Source organism: Mirounga angustirostris, unplaced genomic scaffold, assembly GCF_029215605.1.
Source record: "Mirounga angustirostris isolate CCGP_5_RB_7025 unplaced genomic scaffold, mMirAng1.0.hap1 SCAF_2, whole genome shotgun sequence".
Classification (NCBI taxonomy): Eukaryota; Metazoa; Chordata; class Mammalia; order Carnivora; family Phocidae; genus Mirounga; species Mirounga angustirostris.
Genome location: NW_026991710.1, coordinates 140,686,262 through 140,700,829, shown reverse-complemented (window position 1 = coordinate 140,700,829; position 14,568 = coordinate 140,686,262). Strand labels below are relative to the sequence as shown.

Below are 14,568 nucleotides of genomic sequence, written 5' to 3'. Positions count from 1 at the left end.
CTGAGATTACCTTCTAGCCCTCTCCACCAAGATGACAGATATACAATTAAAGCCACCTTGACTCTCCAAACCAGACCATACCCAGGTGAATATCACTGACCTCAACCAATGCCATGGGCAACAGAATTTTCAGGAAAGCACTACTGAAATCATGACCCTCTTTCTCCCCCAAACCACGGGATATAATAAAATGGTGCTTGTTTTAAGCCACGAGGTTCTGGGTTAGTTTATTATGAAGCAATAGATAATTAAAACAGTGCATAAAAAAGAATAGTTGTATTATACTGCCAAAAGTCTTAAATTTCTGTAAATCCATAATAAGCTGACCACTACTTATAGTTCAGTCCTTACATTATTGTACAATAATAGACACTAGATATGGATGATCACATTGTGAACTGAATATACTTATGGTAAGTAAATACTATGCACAAAAATGCTCATATCGCTCAAAGGGCACTGAATTTTATTTTAAGTCCTTTACCTCCATAATTGCAACATTATCTAAATAACCGTGATGTTTGTAGTCTTACAAGTAAACCAAATTAACTAAAATATGGTTATCCGAGATATAGTGAAAGGCTTGTTTCACCCACAAACCACTATTACATGTCACCCAACACAACTCTATATCAAGGTAAAAGAATATTTGTGTTAGAAAGAAAAGTAAGCCCCTTAAAATTCACAAGCAAAGTGGTTTTCTTTATAACTCGTGAAATTGTCTTTAGGATAATTTCTTTTCCTTTGCTTTTGATATGAATAGGTAAAATATTTAGAAATGTTTCATTATTTTTCCATAGAGCCTAAATAAAAAGGGGTAACAATATGTGAGTTGTAAAGAAAGCTTCATGGTGTAGAAAGAGATCAAATGTTTTCTTTGCTTTCTCTCTTTGCCCTGGCTCATAAAGACACTAGCTTGTAACCAAATATCTATCAGCAGCTCTTGGCCTAAGGATATTAAAAGATTTAATAATTTTCCAAGTTTCCTTTGGGAATCTATTTTCCAAATTCAGTTTGGGTTCAAGTTCTTCCATGAAAATTAAGGACCCTAAAGAAACCAGGCAAAATGCATATATCTTGAACAATGTATCTTTTTGGTAACATTTGCTATACAATAAATGTCTAACTACCTAGGAAGGTGATTGAATGGTTTGAATTGGAATTATAAACAGGGTTGGCCAAATGTCCATTGGCTGATATCTGCTATAAACAGCAATTTCAGTTTTAAAGTAGGTAAGATTAGTTAGCAGTTACATAATAAGCAGGGAGACAATAATAGTAGACATAAGCAACAACATTGAAATGGTAAGAATTAAAATATATAGAACTAAAATATCACTTGAAGTTGGTAGCTAATCTTATGACACACTTTCCAGTGATCCTAACTCTTAGAGTGTATTAGCGTGTATTGAGAGGTTTTATATGAACATGATTAACAGGATAATAAAGTGGGAATCAGTATTGTGTTTCAATTTAGAAACTTTGGGGTGAAGTGATGTGTTTTAACAAGGCTCCTAGGTAATTTTGATGCATGCTAATATTTGAGAAAGCCTAGGGCTTAGACTGTAATGACTTCCACAAAGATGACAAAATCAAATACTTAAAGATCAATATTTGCTCAAAGTTTTTTTTTTTTTTCTTTCTGCGAATTTCCTTCTTAGGATACTCGTAAGCATGACCACTGTTGACAGACATGCTTTATGTCCTGACCTTCAAGTGGAATATTTGCATGAAAATTAAAGCTTGCAATTTGTGAGGGAACAGACTGTCCTAGAGTTGGAAGGGGAGTTCAATAAGCTGAAAGATATAAAACTAAGAAAGAATAAAATATTGTCATTTTTAAAATTAAGGTATATCAGGAGTTCTACTTCCTCTTGGATATAGAGAGCTGGAACTATTGTTGTTTCTACCCCAACAACAAGAAAAACCCATGTAAACTTTAAAAATCACAACTTCGCTGAACACATCAGAGCTGAAGTCACAAGTCAACCAAGTAATGTGAAATGCACTGAATCTCAGCCCCCTCCAAGGACAAATGAGACACATGCTCCTGTTCACCAGTGACAGACCATGGAAGGAAGAGATGCTGGGTGCCGTACAACCAGGCAAGAAGTATCCAGCTATAATTGTTAATAAACTGGTAGAAGTCAGGTGTGGACTAGAGTAAAAGAACAGAGACCCTGGGAGCTGAAGATACAGGGGGGTGTTAGAACCCACTTGCAGGCTTTTCTCCCTGGACCCCAATCTCCTGCTCATGAGGAAAATCATGGGCAGAGCAGGAGAAGGCCAACTGCCTTCCTCAGTGTTGCAGGCTTGGAGAAGCGAAGTGGTTACTGTTATGAGAAAAATATGAAGCCCTGATGTAACCTTTCTCTAGAAAACAAACCTTAAGCTCCTGGAAGAAGGAAAGAAAACCCTGTCACCACCAGGGCAAAGATACAGACCCATTGTAGCCAGGCGAAGGGCAAAACAACAACAACAAAACCCCACAATAAACCACATCTGCCTCTGGAGAAGCACTGTTCACAGGTTCCTACAGCAAGAAGAGTAGAAGCCTGCTACCACTATGGAAAGGACAAGAAACTCTCATGGAAGACCAATCAGAGATATAAGATGGAGTTTGGTTGCCACAGAGAAAAGACACAGGACCACCGAGAAAGACCATCGCCGATACCTAAACCATCAGGGCCTAAGATAGAAGCTGTACTAAGACAACAGTGAGGCCCTTACCCGGAGCAACAAGCACCCAGTAAGAAGAAACTTCAGTCTACCACTGGGGAGGATAAAGTGTGGAGAGGGAAATCACTCATGGTGGAGATGAACAGGGGAGCTAAAGATAAAGTAGAAACGTTGTGAAATGTCATTGAAATCCCAGCCTCTGATTTAAGAAAAAGGAATTCAAGGCCAATGGTGCACTGAAGGTCATCATAGGAACAAGAAAACCCAAAGTTTTAGTCAGCTTTACTAACTAGATATTTCCTCAACAACATCAACTTCCATACACACATGTGCTAATAGCCTCAGAAGAGATGTGTCCACTTCCAGACATAAAATATCTACTGTTATCCACATAATGTCAGGTATTTTAAAAAAAAGTCACATGACACACAAAAAAGGCAAGAAAAGCAAAAAAACACACTACTAAAACAGAAAATAATGAACAGAACTGCCTCAGACATAACTCCTATGTTTAAACCATGAGATGGAATTTAAAATAACTATGATTGGGGCACCACCCAAGTAGCTCAGTCAGTTAAGTGTCTGACTCTTGATTTCAGTTCAGGTCATGATCTCAGGGTCGTGAGATCAAGCACCACATCAGGCTCTGTGCTGGGCGTGGAGCCTACTTGAGATTCTCTCTCTCCCTCTGCCCCCACCCTTGTTCACGTCCTTTCTCTTTAAAAAAATAAATTAAATAAGGTAAATATGATTATTATGCTCCAGATACTAGTAAATGACCACTTTCTTATACTGTACACAAAAATAAATCCAAAATGGATAAAGACCTAAGTGTGAGACAGAAATCCATCAAAATCCTAGAGAAGAACACAAGCAGCAACCTCTTTGACCTCAGCCACACCAACTTCTCACTAGACACGTCTCCAGATGCAAGAAAAACAAAAGTGAAAATGAACTATTGGACTACATCAAAATAAAAAGTTTCTGCACAGTGAAGGAAACAATCAACAAAACTATAAGGTAGCTTACAGAATGGGAGAAGATATTTGCAAATTGCATATCTGATAAAGGGTAACTATCTAAAATCTATACAGAACTTATTTAATTCAACCACCTGAAAACCAAATAATCCACTTAAGAAGCGGACAGAAGACACCAGAGCTTACTCTGTCTGTGCACACAGGGAGGAGAGGCCATGTGAGTATATAACAACAAAGTAGCCATCTACAAGCCAGGAGATGAGGCATTACCAGACAGCATGTTGATCTTGAACTTCTAGCCTCCAAAACTGTAAGAAAATATTTTGTTTTTGTTTTAGCCACTCAGTCTATGGTATTTTGTTGTGGCAACCTAAGCAAATTAATGAACATGAAAGTTATAATAATGAATCAAATGAACATGCTAGAAATAAAAAACATGGTAAGAGGAATAAAGAATGTGTTAATAAGTTCATCAAGGAGACTCAAGACAGCCAAAGAAACAATCACTGAACTTGAAGATAGGTCCAAAGAAATTTATGCAAACTTAGACTCAAGAAGAGTGACAAAAAATTAACAGAGCATCCAAGAGTTATGGTATAATATAAAACAATCTAGCATATGTGTAGTTTGAATCTCAGAAGGAAAGGAGAGACAATAGTAAAAAAGAATTTTGTGGAGAAATAATGGCAGAGAATTTTCAGAAATTTCTAACAAACATCATAATATGGATGCAAGAAATTCAGAGAATTTTGAGAAGAATAAATCCCACAAAATTTCTAAACACACACACATAGGTACATTATATTCAAACTTCTGATAAAAAAAAGTTGAAGATAACAATAGGAAAAAAAGGAATAAATATAAGATTTATAACAGGCTTATGAGAAACCATGAAAGCCAAAAAATAATGGAGTCAGTGTTTAAAGTATAGACGAGAAAATAAAATTGTCATCCTAGAATTTTATACCCAATGAAAATATCTTTAAATAGTGGTACTGCACAGACATACCCTACACAAAATATAGAAGGAATCTGTCTTCAGACAGAAGGAATGTAATGCAGACAAAATGTGGATCTACAAAACACAGTGTCTTCAGAAAATCTATTTTTCCAATTTCTTTAGCTAACTGCCATGCTGAAAAAAATGCAGCCCATAAGCTTCAGAATGGTCCTCTCAATCAGGACCTTGGACAGGACTGGCAAATAATCCTGTTCCCACAATACTGTCATCTTACCACCTAGCATCCTTCCGAAGAGTGGCTGAAATAAGTTGATGTCTCTGTTTGGAAAGTCATTTACTGATATTTTACAAATACAGTGATTGCAAGAAACTCTGTAAGATGGCTATGAACATCTTGGTGACATTCTCTAATTTTATTATTATAATGCCACATATAAGTAATGCTTCTCCCCCACCCCATCAAATTCACTGAAAAGAAAGTTTAAAAACAAAGTTTTAAAATTAACCTTATGGCTGGACTGGTCCAGTAAGCTACCATATGTAGACTGGTAGCCTCTTTCTCAAGACAATGTCTTGTCCTTTATTATGGTGCCACTAGACTATCCTGAGCCTTGCTGGTTGGCATTCCCTCCTGCTTTTGACAACAGCATGTTATGGGAAATTGTTAAAATTTCTATATTCTTATGATTATTTCCTTACATTATACTCTTCAAGTACTCTGTAGGCTATAATGAAACTTAATATATATTACCATATGATCAGGACAGAATGCAAGACAAAGAACACAGGAGGAAGGACAAACATTACATTCATATGTGAATTTAGGGGAAGTCTAAAGATACCAGTAACCGTCTAAGGAAGGCAACTATGTTATGCAAAAATGACTTGTCGTTACAAGACAACATTGTTTTATAAAAAATACATGCAGATATATTTAGGTATATAGAATTGACACAACCAGTACTGTGCTCTCTTTATATGAATAGTTATTTTATTTCTTTCTTGCTGGATTTCGGATGATTTTTTTGTTCCTTCCTTTATTTTCCCCACTTGGAAACATTATGACCAATAACATGTTAGGAAGGAGAGCCTATTGTTTTGCAGCAACTTTGATAATGCCTTTAAAGCATCTGGGATAAGTACACTGTATGAGAACTGCACAGCTGCCCTTACTGTCATCTTGATCTAGGAAATCAGGGATTTGTTTAGTGTAAGTAGGAAAGCATAAGAAAGAAAATCTTTTCCAGCTGCCCACTAATTCAATTCAATTAAATAAACATTCACTTTATTTCCATGTGCTGGCCATGAAAGACAAGGGCAGTCAGTTTAACAGAAAGAAGGACGAGCTCACTTACTAATTTGATTCGGTGGCCAGGAGTGGTACTGATTTCCCATGTGCATTCCTTCCTGCTTGGGTACTTGTCTGGCCAGTTGGGGCTGGTGATGAAGCCACTTGGACTGTGGATCTTCTGTTCACACTCAGCTGTGCCAGTAACAATAATATCAATTAGTATGGAAATCTAGCCCGGGATTGGTTTAGCAAGAAAGTAGCCTATTTGCTGCCTATGCTGCTGAAAGATTTTCCTGAATACTAACTAATCACCACTCCGGTCTCTGTTATCATAGTCATCTGCTTTGGCAAACATGTTGTAGATCATAATCAGGCAATGTTTGTTTTTTTGCTCACATGAAATTAAGTGTTTACAATGAATTAGATAAATGCCTAAAAGAAAATGGACTAGTTTAAATTGCTGGATCTGAAAGCTCAGATTTTAACAGAGCAACATATATTGACAATCGAGGATATTAACACTTGGCATGTGCAAAATACTTAATGCAATGTCACAAATGATAATCAATGCCATTTTCAATTCATATTTTTCCATTAGCAGAAACATCATTTATAGCTAATTAACATCATTAAGCCATTTTATGGATGATGTATTTACATTTTCTCTCACCCTTAAAGTAAAGATGTGAATACCTAAACCATAATTTTAGCTGTTAAAGTAAATTAATCCCTAATTTTATCAAAGTACAATGCAGCACTAAGGGGAAAAATAAATGAACAGCTACTAGCCATGGAAATAGCTTCTAAACTAATTTTGAAGACTATTTCATTCAATTAATATGAGATTTCTTTTAGGTTTTTCACAATTAAAATTACCTTACCTTAAAAGAAACTATTCTACATTGTAAATATCACACTTCAAAAATGTTTAATGTCAAAAAAATATTTAATATCCTCAGGCTCTGTCCATTCTCTGTAACTGATGAAGCAGCCCCCTACACATCCTAGTTTAGACTGGGAATTATTTGTTGTGTATTATGTATCCCATTCTAAAACACAACTAATTCTCTGATACTTTCCAAGAAATCTCTTTGGGGCAATTCTTTACTATATGGACAAAACACCTGTTACACTGCAGGGCTGTGCAATAAGGGTATGATGCCCAACATAAATGTGCCGTTGTTGCATTCCTTACTACTAGATCTTTCTCTTGTGATAGTTTTCCATAGGGAGATTTGGACTCCTAGCATAGGAATACAAAAAAGAGAAGAAATTCAGCTCCTTTCAAACAATGTAGGATCATGTAGCACGTCTTAGAATCTAGATCCTAACAGTTTTCTAAGTTCCATTATTCCTGTCCTTGCTTTACCATATGAAATATGGAGTCTCCAGGATCTGGAAATAGCCTATAAAACAAAGCCAAGAGGCTCGCTACCAAATTGGAGAAGGTGTCCATACAATAGCAGAGGTAAAAGAAGTTCCTAAACCTTTTACTGGCAGTAAAAATGAGCTTTAGTAGGGATACCTAAATACCGTTCTATCTAAAAGCAAGCTTCCTATGAAATCCTTTCTTGAAAATATTTACTGTAATAAACAGAGAATTAAGGTATCTAATTTATATTTGTTACTTGTGAGCCACAGGGTATATGCATACTCTACAAAAGCTCTCTTTTTTCTCTGAGTTATCTTCCATAACTGCATGACTATTCCCCAGCCTGTTGATTTAACAGAATACTGTACTAAGTTACAAATATCAGTCCTCACGGGTTTATCCTCACATAAGAAACTTAAAAGAGGGAAAAAAATTCTGCTTGCATATGATTCTGAGCAATATCATTGGCTCAATGAAAAAATAGAAAAAAACTGACATGTAACAATATTTGAAAGAATGTGAATGGAACAAGAGTCAGTTCAGGATATCCTGTACTAATCCAATGTTCATACAAAGAGCTGCTATCTAACTGTGATTTTAGCCAGGGACCTACCAATCTACATGTGCTAATAACTAAAGTTATAAAATCTGCTATAGTAATTCTTTCAAAATGGACATAAATCCAATTTAAGTAGAAAATTCAGGAGCAGATCCTCAAAGGATGAAATAAGAACTGAGTAACTATTTCTTGTTCCCATCTACCTCATATAGGCTAAGGAGATAAAGATAACTGTTTTTTATAACATCAGAATATTATAAGGCCTTGGGATCAAAACCTGATAGCCTACTATTGTGCTATTAGAATGCTCCTTTTTTTTTTTTTTTTTTTTTTTTTTGGCCAAACCCATCACTTAGAACTTTAAATGGCACAGTATCTACCATTTTCAAATGTCTTTCCTCTGGTAGGCATTTGAGTTTGATACTCTTGGTATTTAAAGTGCCATCACTCATGTAGCATATATATGAGATATTCTGGGGAGGGAAATTAAACCAAATGCAAAACATTTAGCAGAAGTCAAGTTTAAATATGGAGACTGTCATAGGGTCTGTGCTACAAGAACCTGGGGATAATGTGGTGCTTTTCTGGCTGCCAGATGGCATCATAGCCACTCCGATGTCTGTTACACAAAGTTATTCTAATGTCACCCATGTGTGAAGTGCAGAACCTTTAGGTATTATGAGGTTTCCAATAGTATGCCTTGTATCTCTGAACGCTGCACATATTTTTTTTTGACATTTGAATAGTCAACAATGATATCACTCATTGATATGATTAACTCTACTTGGAAGCAGTGCTTTACCGAAACTACATGCAATTCTAGATGTTGTCAAGAAAAGAACACTCTTTCATACCTTCCTTGCAGTCATGTTTATTTTCATGCAGCACAAATCCATTACGGCACTGACACATGTAGCTTCCCATTGTGTTGACACATTCATGTTGACACCCACCATTATCCTTAGAGCATTCGTCTTTGTCTAGCAAAAAGATAACCCCACAGTTTAGTAAGTAGCTTTAGAAACAAAGGGTATCAAAGGAAACTCTTTCAGCTGTGGTTAGCACTGGCAAAGGGTAAACTAAGTCACAGCTTTCTTTGTTCCCAACATAAAACAAAAGCCCCCAAATTTATAGTGTCTTAGTTTTACCCATTCCTTGTTTAGCTTGGAGCCTTGTACCATGAACTGAGTTTCTAAGACTGTTGACTCTAGGAAGAAAACTTGTAGCCTCTTTCACTCCTATGTTGGAGTAGGAGTTTTGAGTAGGAGAGAGGAAATGAATGAATCTTTTTCCAACTAATCCTAGACATTTATTGCCAATTTTTAAAAATAAATTTAAAATTGTGGGTAGTTTGAATAAATGCAGAACTGCAAAGTAGAGGGAAATCCTTCAATATATTAGCCATGGTGTAGAGACAGAGGCTAAACAAGGTTCCAAAATTTGTGTATAATAACTTAAAAAAAAAAAATCACTCAGTATGACTACTGCAGTTGATTTTTTTTTTTTTTTTGTTAACTTTGCTGTTATGGTTAGCATTAATGAATCTGAACACTTCATCACCATTCAAGACAGAAAAAGGCATCATTAGATTATCCTAAAGAAGTAACTTAATTTACATATTTGAAACAAATCTACTCCAGCAGACCAGTTTATTAATAAGTAATTCCCTGAAAAGGCTTTTAGTGTGCTAGAAGTAAAGGTTAGAATAGGAAATATGAGCTTTAAGAAATAGCCAACAACTTCACTACAGGGAAAAAAGCCAAACGAGATTAGCAGGCAGTGAATCCAGTGAGAGGCATCAGCCACCATACTATGTCACTCAGCTGTCATTCCATGGCTGGCTTGTCCATTAAAGTCAAAACTGGCAGATTGCTCCTGACACACATAGATGATGACACATCACTCAGACTTTCATCACTCCCACAGCATAGAGAACAAAAAGGACACATGACAGTCATTATCAGAGGTTGGCTGAATTCAAAAATTTATACTGTCAACTTATTTTTCAAGTGACAATTTGTGAGCTCACAGTGGCACACAGATAGCTAAAGCTATTTTTGCCTTTTTATCAAATCAATATTCGCTCTATGGAAATGGGTTTGGGAAAAGCATTTTTATAGAAGAATCTGATAGTAATTTTTAAGGATGCATCTGTTTTCCCATTTTTGGAGATTGATTACACGACACAGCACACACATGCTTCTGGGATATATTCGTGTATTGGCAATATCAGAATACTCCAAATGCATACAGGCAGTCCCAAAGTTCAAAAGGATATATCAGAATCGATACATCTGTGATTTATGTGTTCTCTATCTTTAACACCTCCATTACACTTTTATTATTTACTATGTAGCTTAAGCACAATAAAAGTAGAATAAAGAAAACCGTTCTCTAAAAGTATAAGAAATAAAGAAACCATTCTCAACATGTATAAGAAATCAGAATACAGAATTAGCCTTGAAAAATTAATCTTAGAGTGATTTATAATCATTTCAAAGCCCTGTTCCCTTAATTGTGTCAACAGTGAAAACTACAGTTTATGAGTTATGGATGACTTATGCAAAACAGGTGGATGGTAGGTCATAACTTCTTACCCTGATGGAGTCAGCCACTTGTATTTTCCAATTCAGACAGTCAAGCAGTAAATGATTTATATTTGTTAATTTATTAATTAACTAAATTTATTAATGTACCTTTCCAGAGACACTTTAGTTGAGATGCTTCGGAAAAAAATATATCCTCGTGAGCGGATGTAGAAATAGACTTTCTTTGTTAAATGGAAATAACCAATTTAAAATTTCTGGTGCCAGAATTACTTACACTGAAATAGTTACATATTTCCTATGAAAATGTTTATATAATGAATGTTTGATGATCTTAACACCTGAGAGACTGAACTTTAGTTGTACTATAGGTCAATCAGACTTTTGGGAATTCACTGGAAATCTAACAACTATAAGCCATTTAGTTTATAGAAAATGAGTTCACATTTGCAATTGACTGGTAAACAGATTAAGTGCTCAGTGAACCAATGGTGGCAGGGACTGCCGGAAATCATCCTTTTATCTGGACCTGTTTCTGGACCTGTTTGGATTGCCATTCATGAGCAATATAAAAATGTTAAAATACAAACATGAACACAAGTTATTATTCATGCATTTTTAAGTCCATAGTTATTTTATAATCAAGGCAATTCCAGTGCATAAAATATTTCTAACATTTAAACTTCATTCTAGTGGCACTCTCAAGCCACTAGATTATATTTCTAGGAAGAATTATTTTCTTTAGATTTGGCAGAATGTATTATGATAGAATAATATTAGAACATAATATTACCACAATAGCTGTGGTAATGGTAACTAAAGAGAAATAAAGTTGAAAGTGAAATTGATTACATTACATAGTAGTTTTTTTGTAGCTAATAATTCATATTTATGTTGTTTGGGAAAAATAATTGATAATTTTAAGATAATCTTTAGAGGAAAAAGAAGGGGGGGGGAGAAAAATAATGATTGTCCAAGTATCTATAGGACTATTTTCCCCTTTGACTGGTGTTTCCTTCCTTCATCTCCACATCTGACGGTGCCTAATATAATCAATGTCACATGAAAATTAAGAATAATCACAATACACTACTAGGATATGTATATTCTATACACATATTAATCTAGGGTTTATCTAAAATTCAAAACTGGACTAATGCAAACAGCAACTAAAAGCAACAGAGGAAAGTTATCATGCCCAGCAAAGTAACATATAAAACTGTGCCTCCACGTGTCAAATAATCATATGAGAAGAGAAAATTTCAGTAAATATTGGAATACTTAAAATTATGCACACAATTTACATCATGCAGACAAAGAAAGCTATTTATTTCAATTAATATTTTAAGTCACCTAGGGAGCAGTGAATACAGTGTAGTTATTTTAAAAATATTTATTTTATTTTTTAGATACTTGTTTTAATAAAAGTAAATAAACTATTCTATTTAAAGTGAATTGATTTCTGATGATCTGTTGATGAGAAATAGCAACATCACAAAAGACAAAGTCCACACGCATATTCTGGACTTCTTATGAATGAAAGTCATCAAACTAGAGAAAAAAGCTATTAGCAAACATGTTTATGTTTTCATTTTCTTTCCCTTTTTCCTCTTAGGACATGCAAACTACAGATATTTTGAACAATGAAAATCCAAAAGAGAGAACAGTGGATGATGCAGTCTTAACTATTCCTTAGAATGTCTGCATAATAAATTTAATATTTGAGAATTCTATCAATAATTCATTTGAAATTTTCCAGTATTTTCATACTGTAGGCACAAAAGTTTAAGAATAGTTTTTATTAGTGAGAGAAACAAATGTTTTGCTGAGTAGAAATAAAACATTTATTTTCTGCAGATGGAAATTAGCCTCCTTCTTTGGAATGGACATATATGCTTTCCATTGCTTCATGTTTGATAAAGGAAAGATCCATTATTAGGAAAGAAGGAGGTGGCATTTTCCCATCAGAGGCCTGCAGAGTATCTCTGAGACTATCAGAAGCCATCAGTCTATGCATAATACATACTGGATGGAACTGAAGTGGCAACCTGTATCAAATTCTTGCAAGATTCAAAAATAAAAATTTTTTCTTTGCAGAAAGCTTCTTTATCTGTAGGAAAAAGAAAGTAAAGGGTCCATGCACCAGAAAAGAAACATATATGACAGATATACTCACAAGAAATGGCAAAAGATAAAATGAACAGACCCACTCACACTCCTGCATGCACACACACACACACTCCCATGCGTGTGTGAGCATATATATACGTGGCACATGCAAGTTTGAACACAAACCTAACAATAAATAATCCTCTTCAAAACAGCACTAATAAACTAATGTTACACTGTATGTTAACTAACTGGAATTAAATAAAAACTTGAGGAAAAAAAACCAGCACTAATAAACTCCTCCAAGAGCTACAACAAAGACAATTTGCTCTTTCCAAAATGTGGAAATATTTCAAAACCATTAATAAGGAAAACTTGTCAAAATCATAAGAAAGTTTTGTTTAATTATTTGAAATTAATCACATTAACATTTACAGTTTTCTTAGAATAATATGGGGCTGGATTTCTTCTAACAGTATCTACAAGCATTCCATTAAAGAGATGGTATACAGTAGGAATAATGTAAGCAAGTAACTGCACACAACAAAAGACGGGTCAGATGAAGAGCATGTCTGCTGAAATCATGTGAATTTGAGGTACAAAAATCACACAGATCATTTAATCTGACTCCTGTATTTGTTACAGACAGAAATAAACTGGGAGTCAGGAAAGGTGGGTTTTATTCCATTTTTACCACTGAGCAACTCACCAGGTCCTCCAGTAGCAGATCTGTGAGAGACACTGCTCTTAAATGAGGTTTAGTCTCCAAATTCTCTAATATTCACTCTAATTTAACTCTTACCAATCCATGGTTGTTTAAGGAAGACAGAATGTTCAACTCTCATTGCTGAAGTCATGTGTTACATTTTTTTCAAATAATGAATGCTAGAATTAAATTTTTAAAAAAACAAGTTTGACAAATATTGCCATTTTTTACATGCATAAAATCCTACTAATATTTCCTTTAATTTTGGCCCATTTAAATAAAAATACTTTGTTCTGAGTAGAATACCGTTAACCTTGCTTAACCATTTAAAATAAATAAGCTGTATCACATGTACCTGTGCAGATTTGCATACTTGTGTTCAAATCCACAATCATACAAAATTGTTTGGTTTTACTATTATGTAAAGTAAGTGATTAGTGTTAACAGAAAAACAAACCTCATTCAGTTCAAAAACGTAACAGTAATATATTGTTGGACCAGACTATCTTCTAGAAAATGCTTATGCTGTTTCCAGTGTAGCTAAAAAACTGAACAGATACAGTTTTATATCATGTCTGAATAGCTTTACTTTGATTATCCTAATTTCCTTATTTGCTTTCATATTACTTCATTATATTGTTTTTTAAATATATCCTAAAATCAGTACAGTATATGACACTTTGATTTTTGTAGTGGGCCTTGTGGACTTCCTGTTGTATAATACAATAACTTCTAAATGTTCAAGCTATAGCATTTTCCATGTCTAATGAAAGATTTTATTATGTTATTGTTAAGATTTTAAATCAGAATTTATTGTGATGGTTCTTATTTTTTTATAAATACTGAAGTGACAGAATTCGACATCCAAGAGTCATTCTTCTGATCCCATTTCTTAGGTCTATAAAGTGCTTATTTAAAATGAAAAGCTATGTACAAAAATAACTAGAATCTATATTTGATTATTTTATTAAATATTTATATTTGGAAATGATGCTATAAATGTTTTATTTCACAGTACACATTAAAATCTAAATATATTTTCTTTTTTAAAAAGATTTTATTTATTTATTTTGAGAGAGAGAGAATGAGAGAGAGAGGGAAAGCACATGGGGAGGGAGGGTCGGAGGGAGGGTCAGAGGGAGAAGCAGACTCCCTGCTGAGCTGGGAGCGCGATGCGATGCGGGACTCCATCCCAGGACTCCAAGATCATGACCTGAGCCGAAGGCAGTCGCTTAACCAAATGAGCCACCCAGGAGCCCCCCAAAAATCTAAATATATTTTCATGTGTCTTTTTTCTTGATGTATCACTGAGCTGCAAGAAGGTTAGAATTATTTTTTAATAACTTTCCTTTCCAAATAATATGG

At 34.7% G+C, this 14,568-nt stretch overlaps 1 protein-coding gene across 6 annotated transcripts in view; it reads right to left on the bottom strand.

Annotated features, from left to right (window-relative positions):
- TLL1 (tolloid like 1) overlaps window positions 1–14,568 on the bottom strand; it is a 210,712-nt gene that overhangs the window by 18,670 nt on the left and 177,474 nt on the right. For all 6 annotated transcript variants that reach the window (XM_064585242.1, XM_045880178.3, XM_064585244.1 and 3 more), the window contains 2 exons: window positions 8,697–8,822; window positions 5,976–6,103 (listed from right to left, as the gene is read on the bottom strand). In XM_064585242.1, coding sequence (XP_064441312.1) covers window positions 5,976–6,103; window positions 8,697–8,822 — 254 coding nt within the window. The remainder of the gene's footprint in view (window positions 1–5,975; window positions 6,104–8,696; window positions 8,823–14,568) is intronic.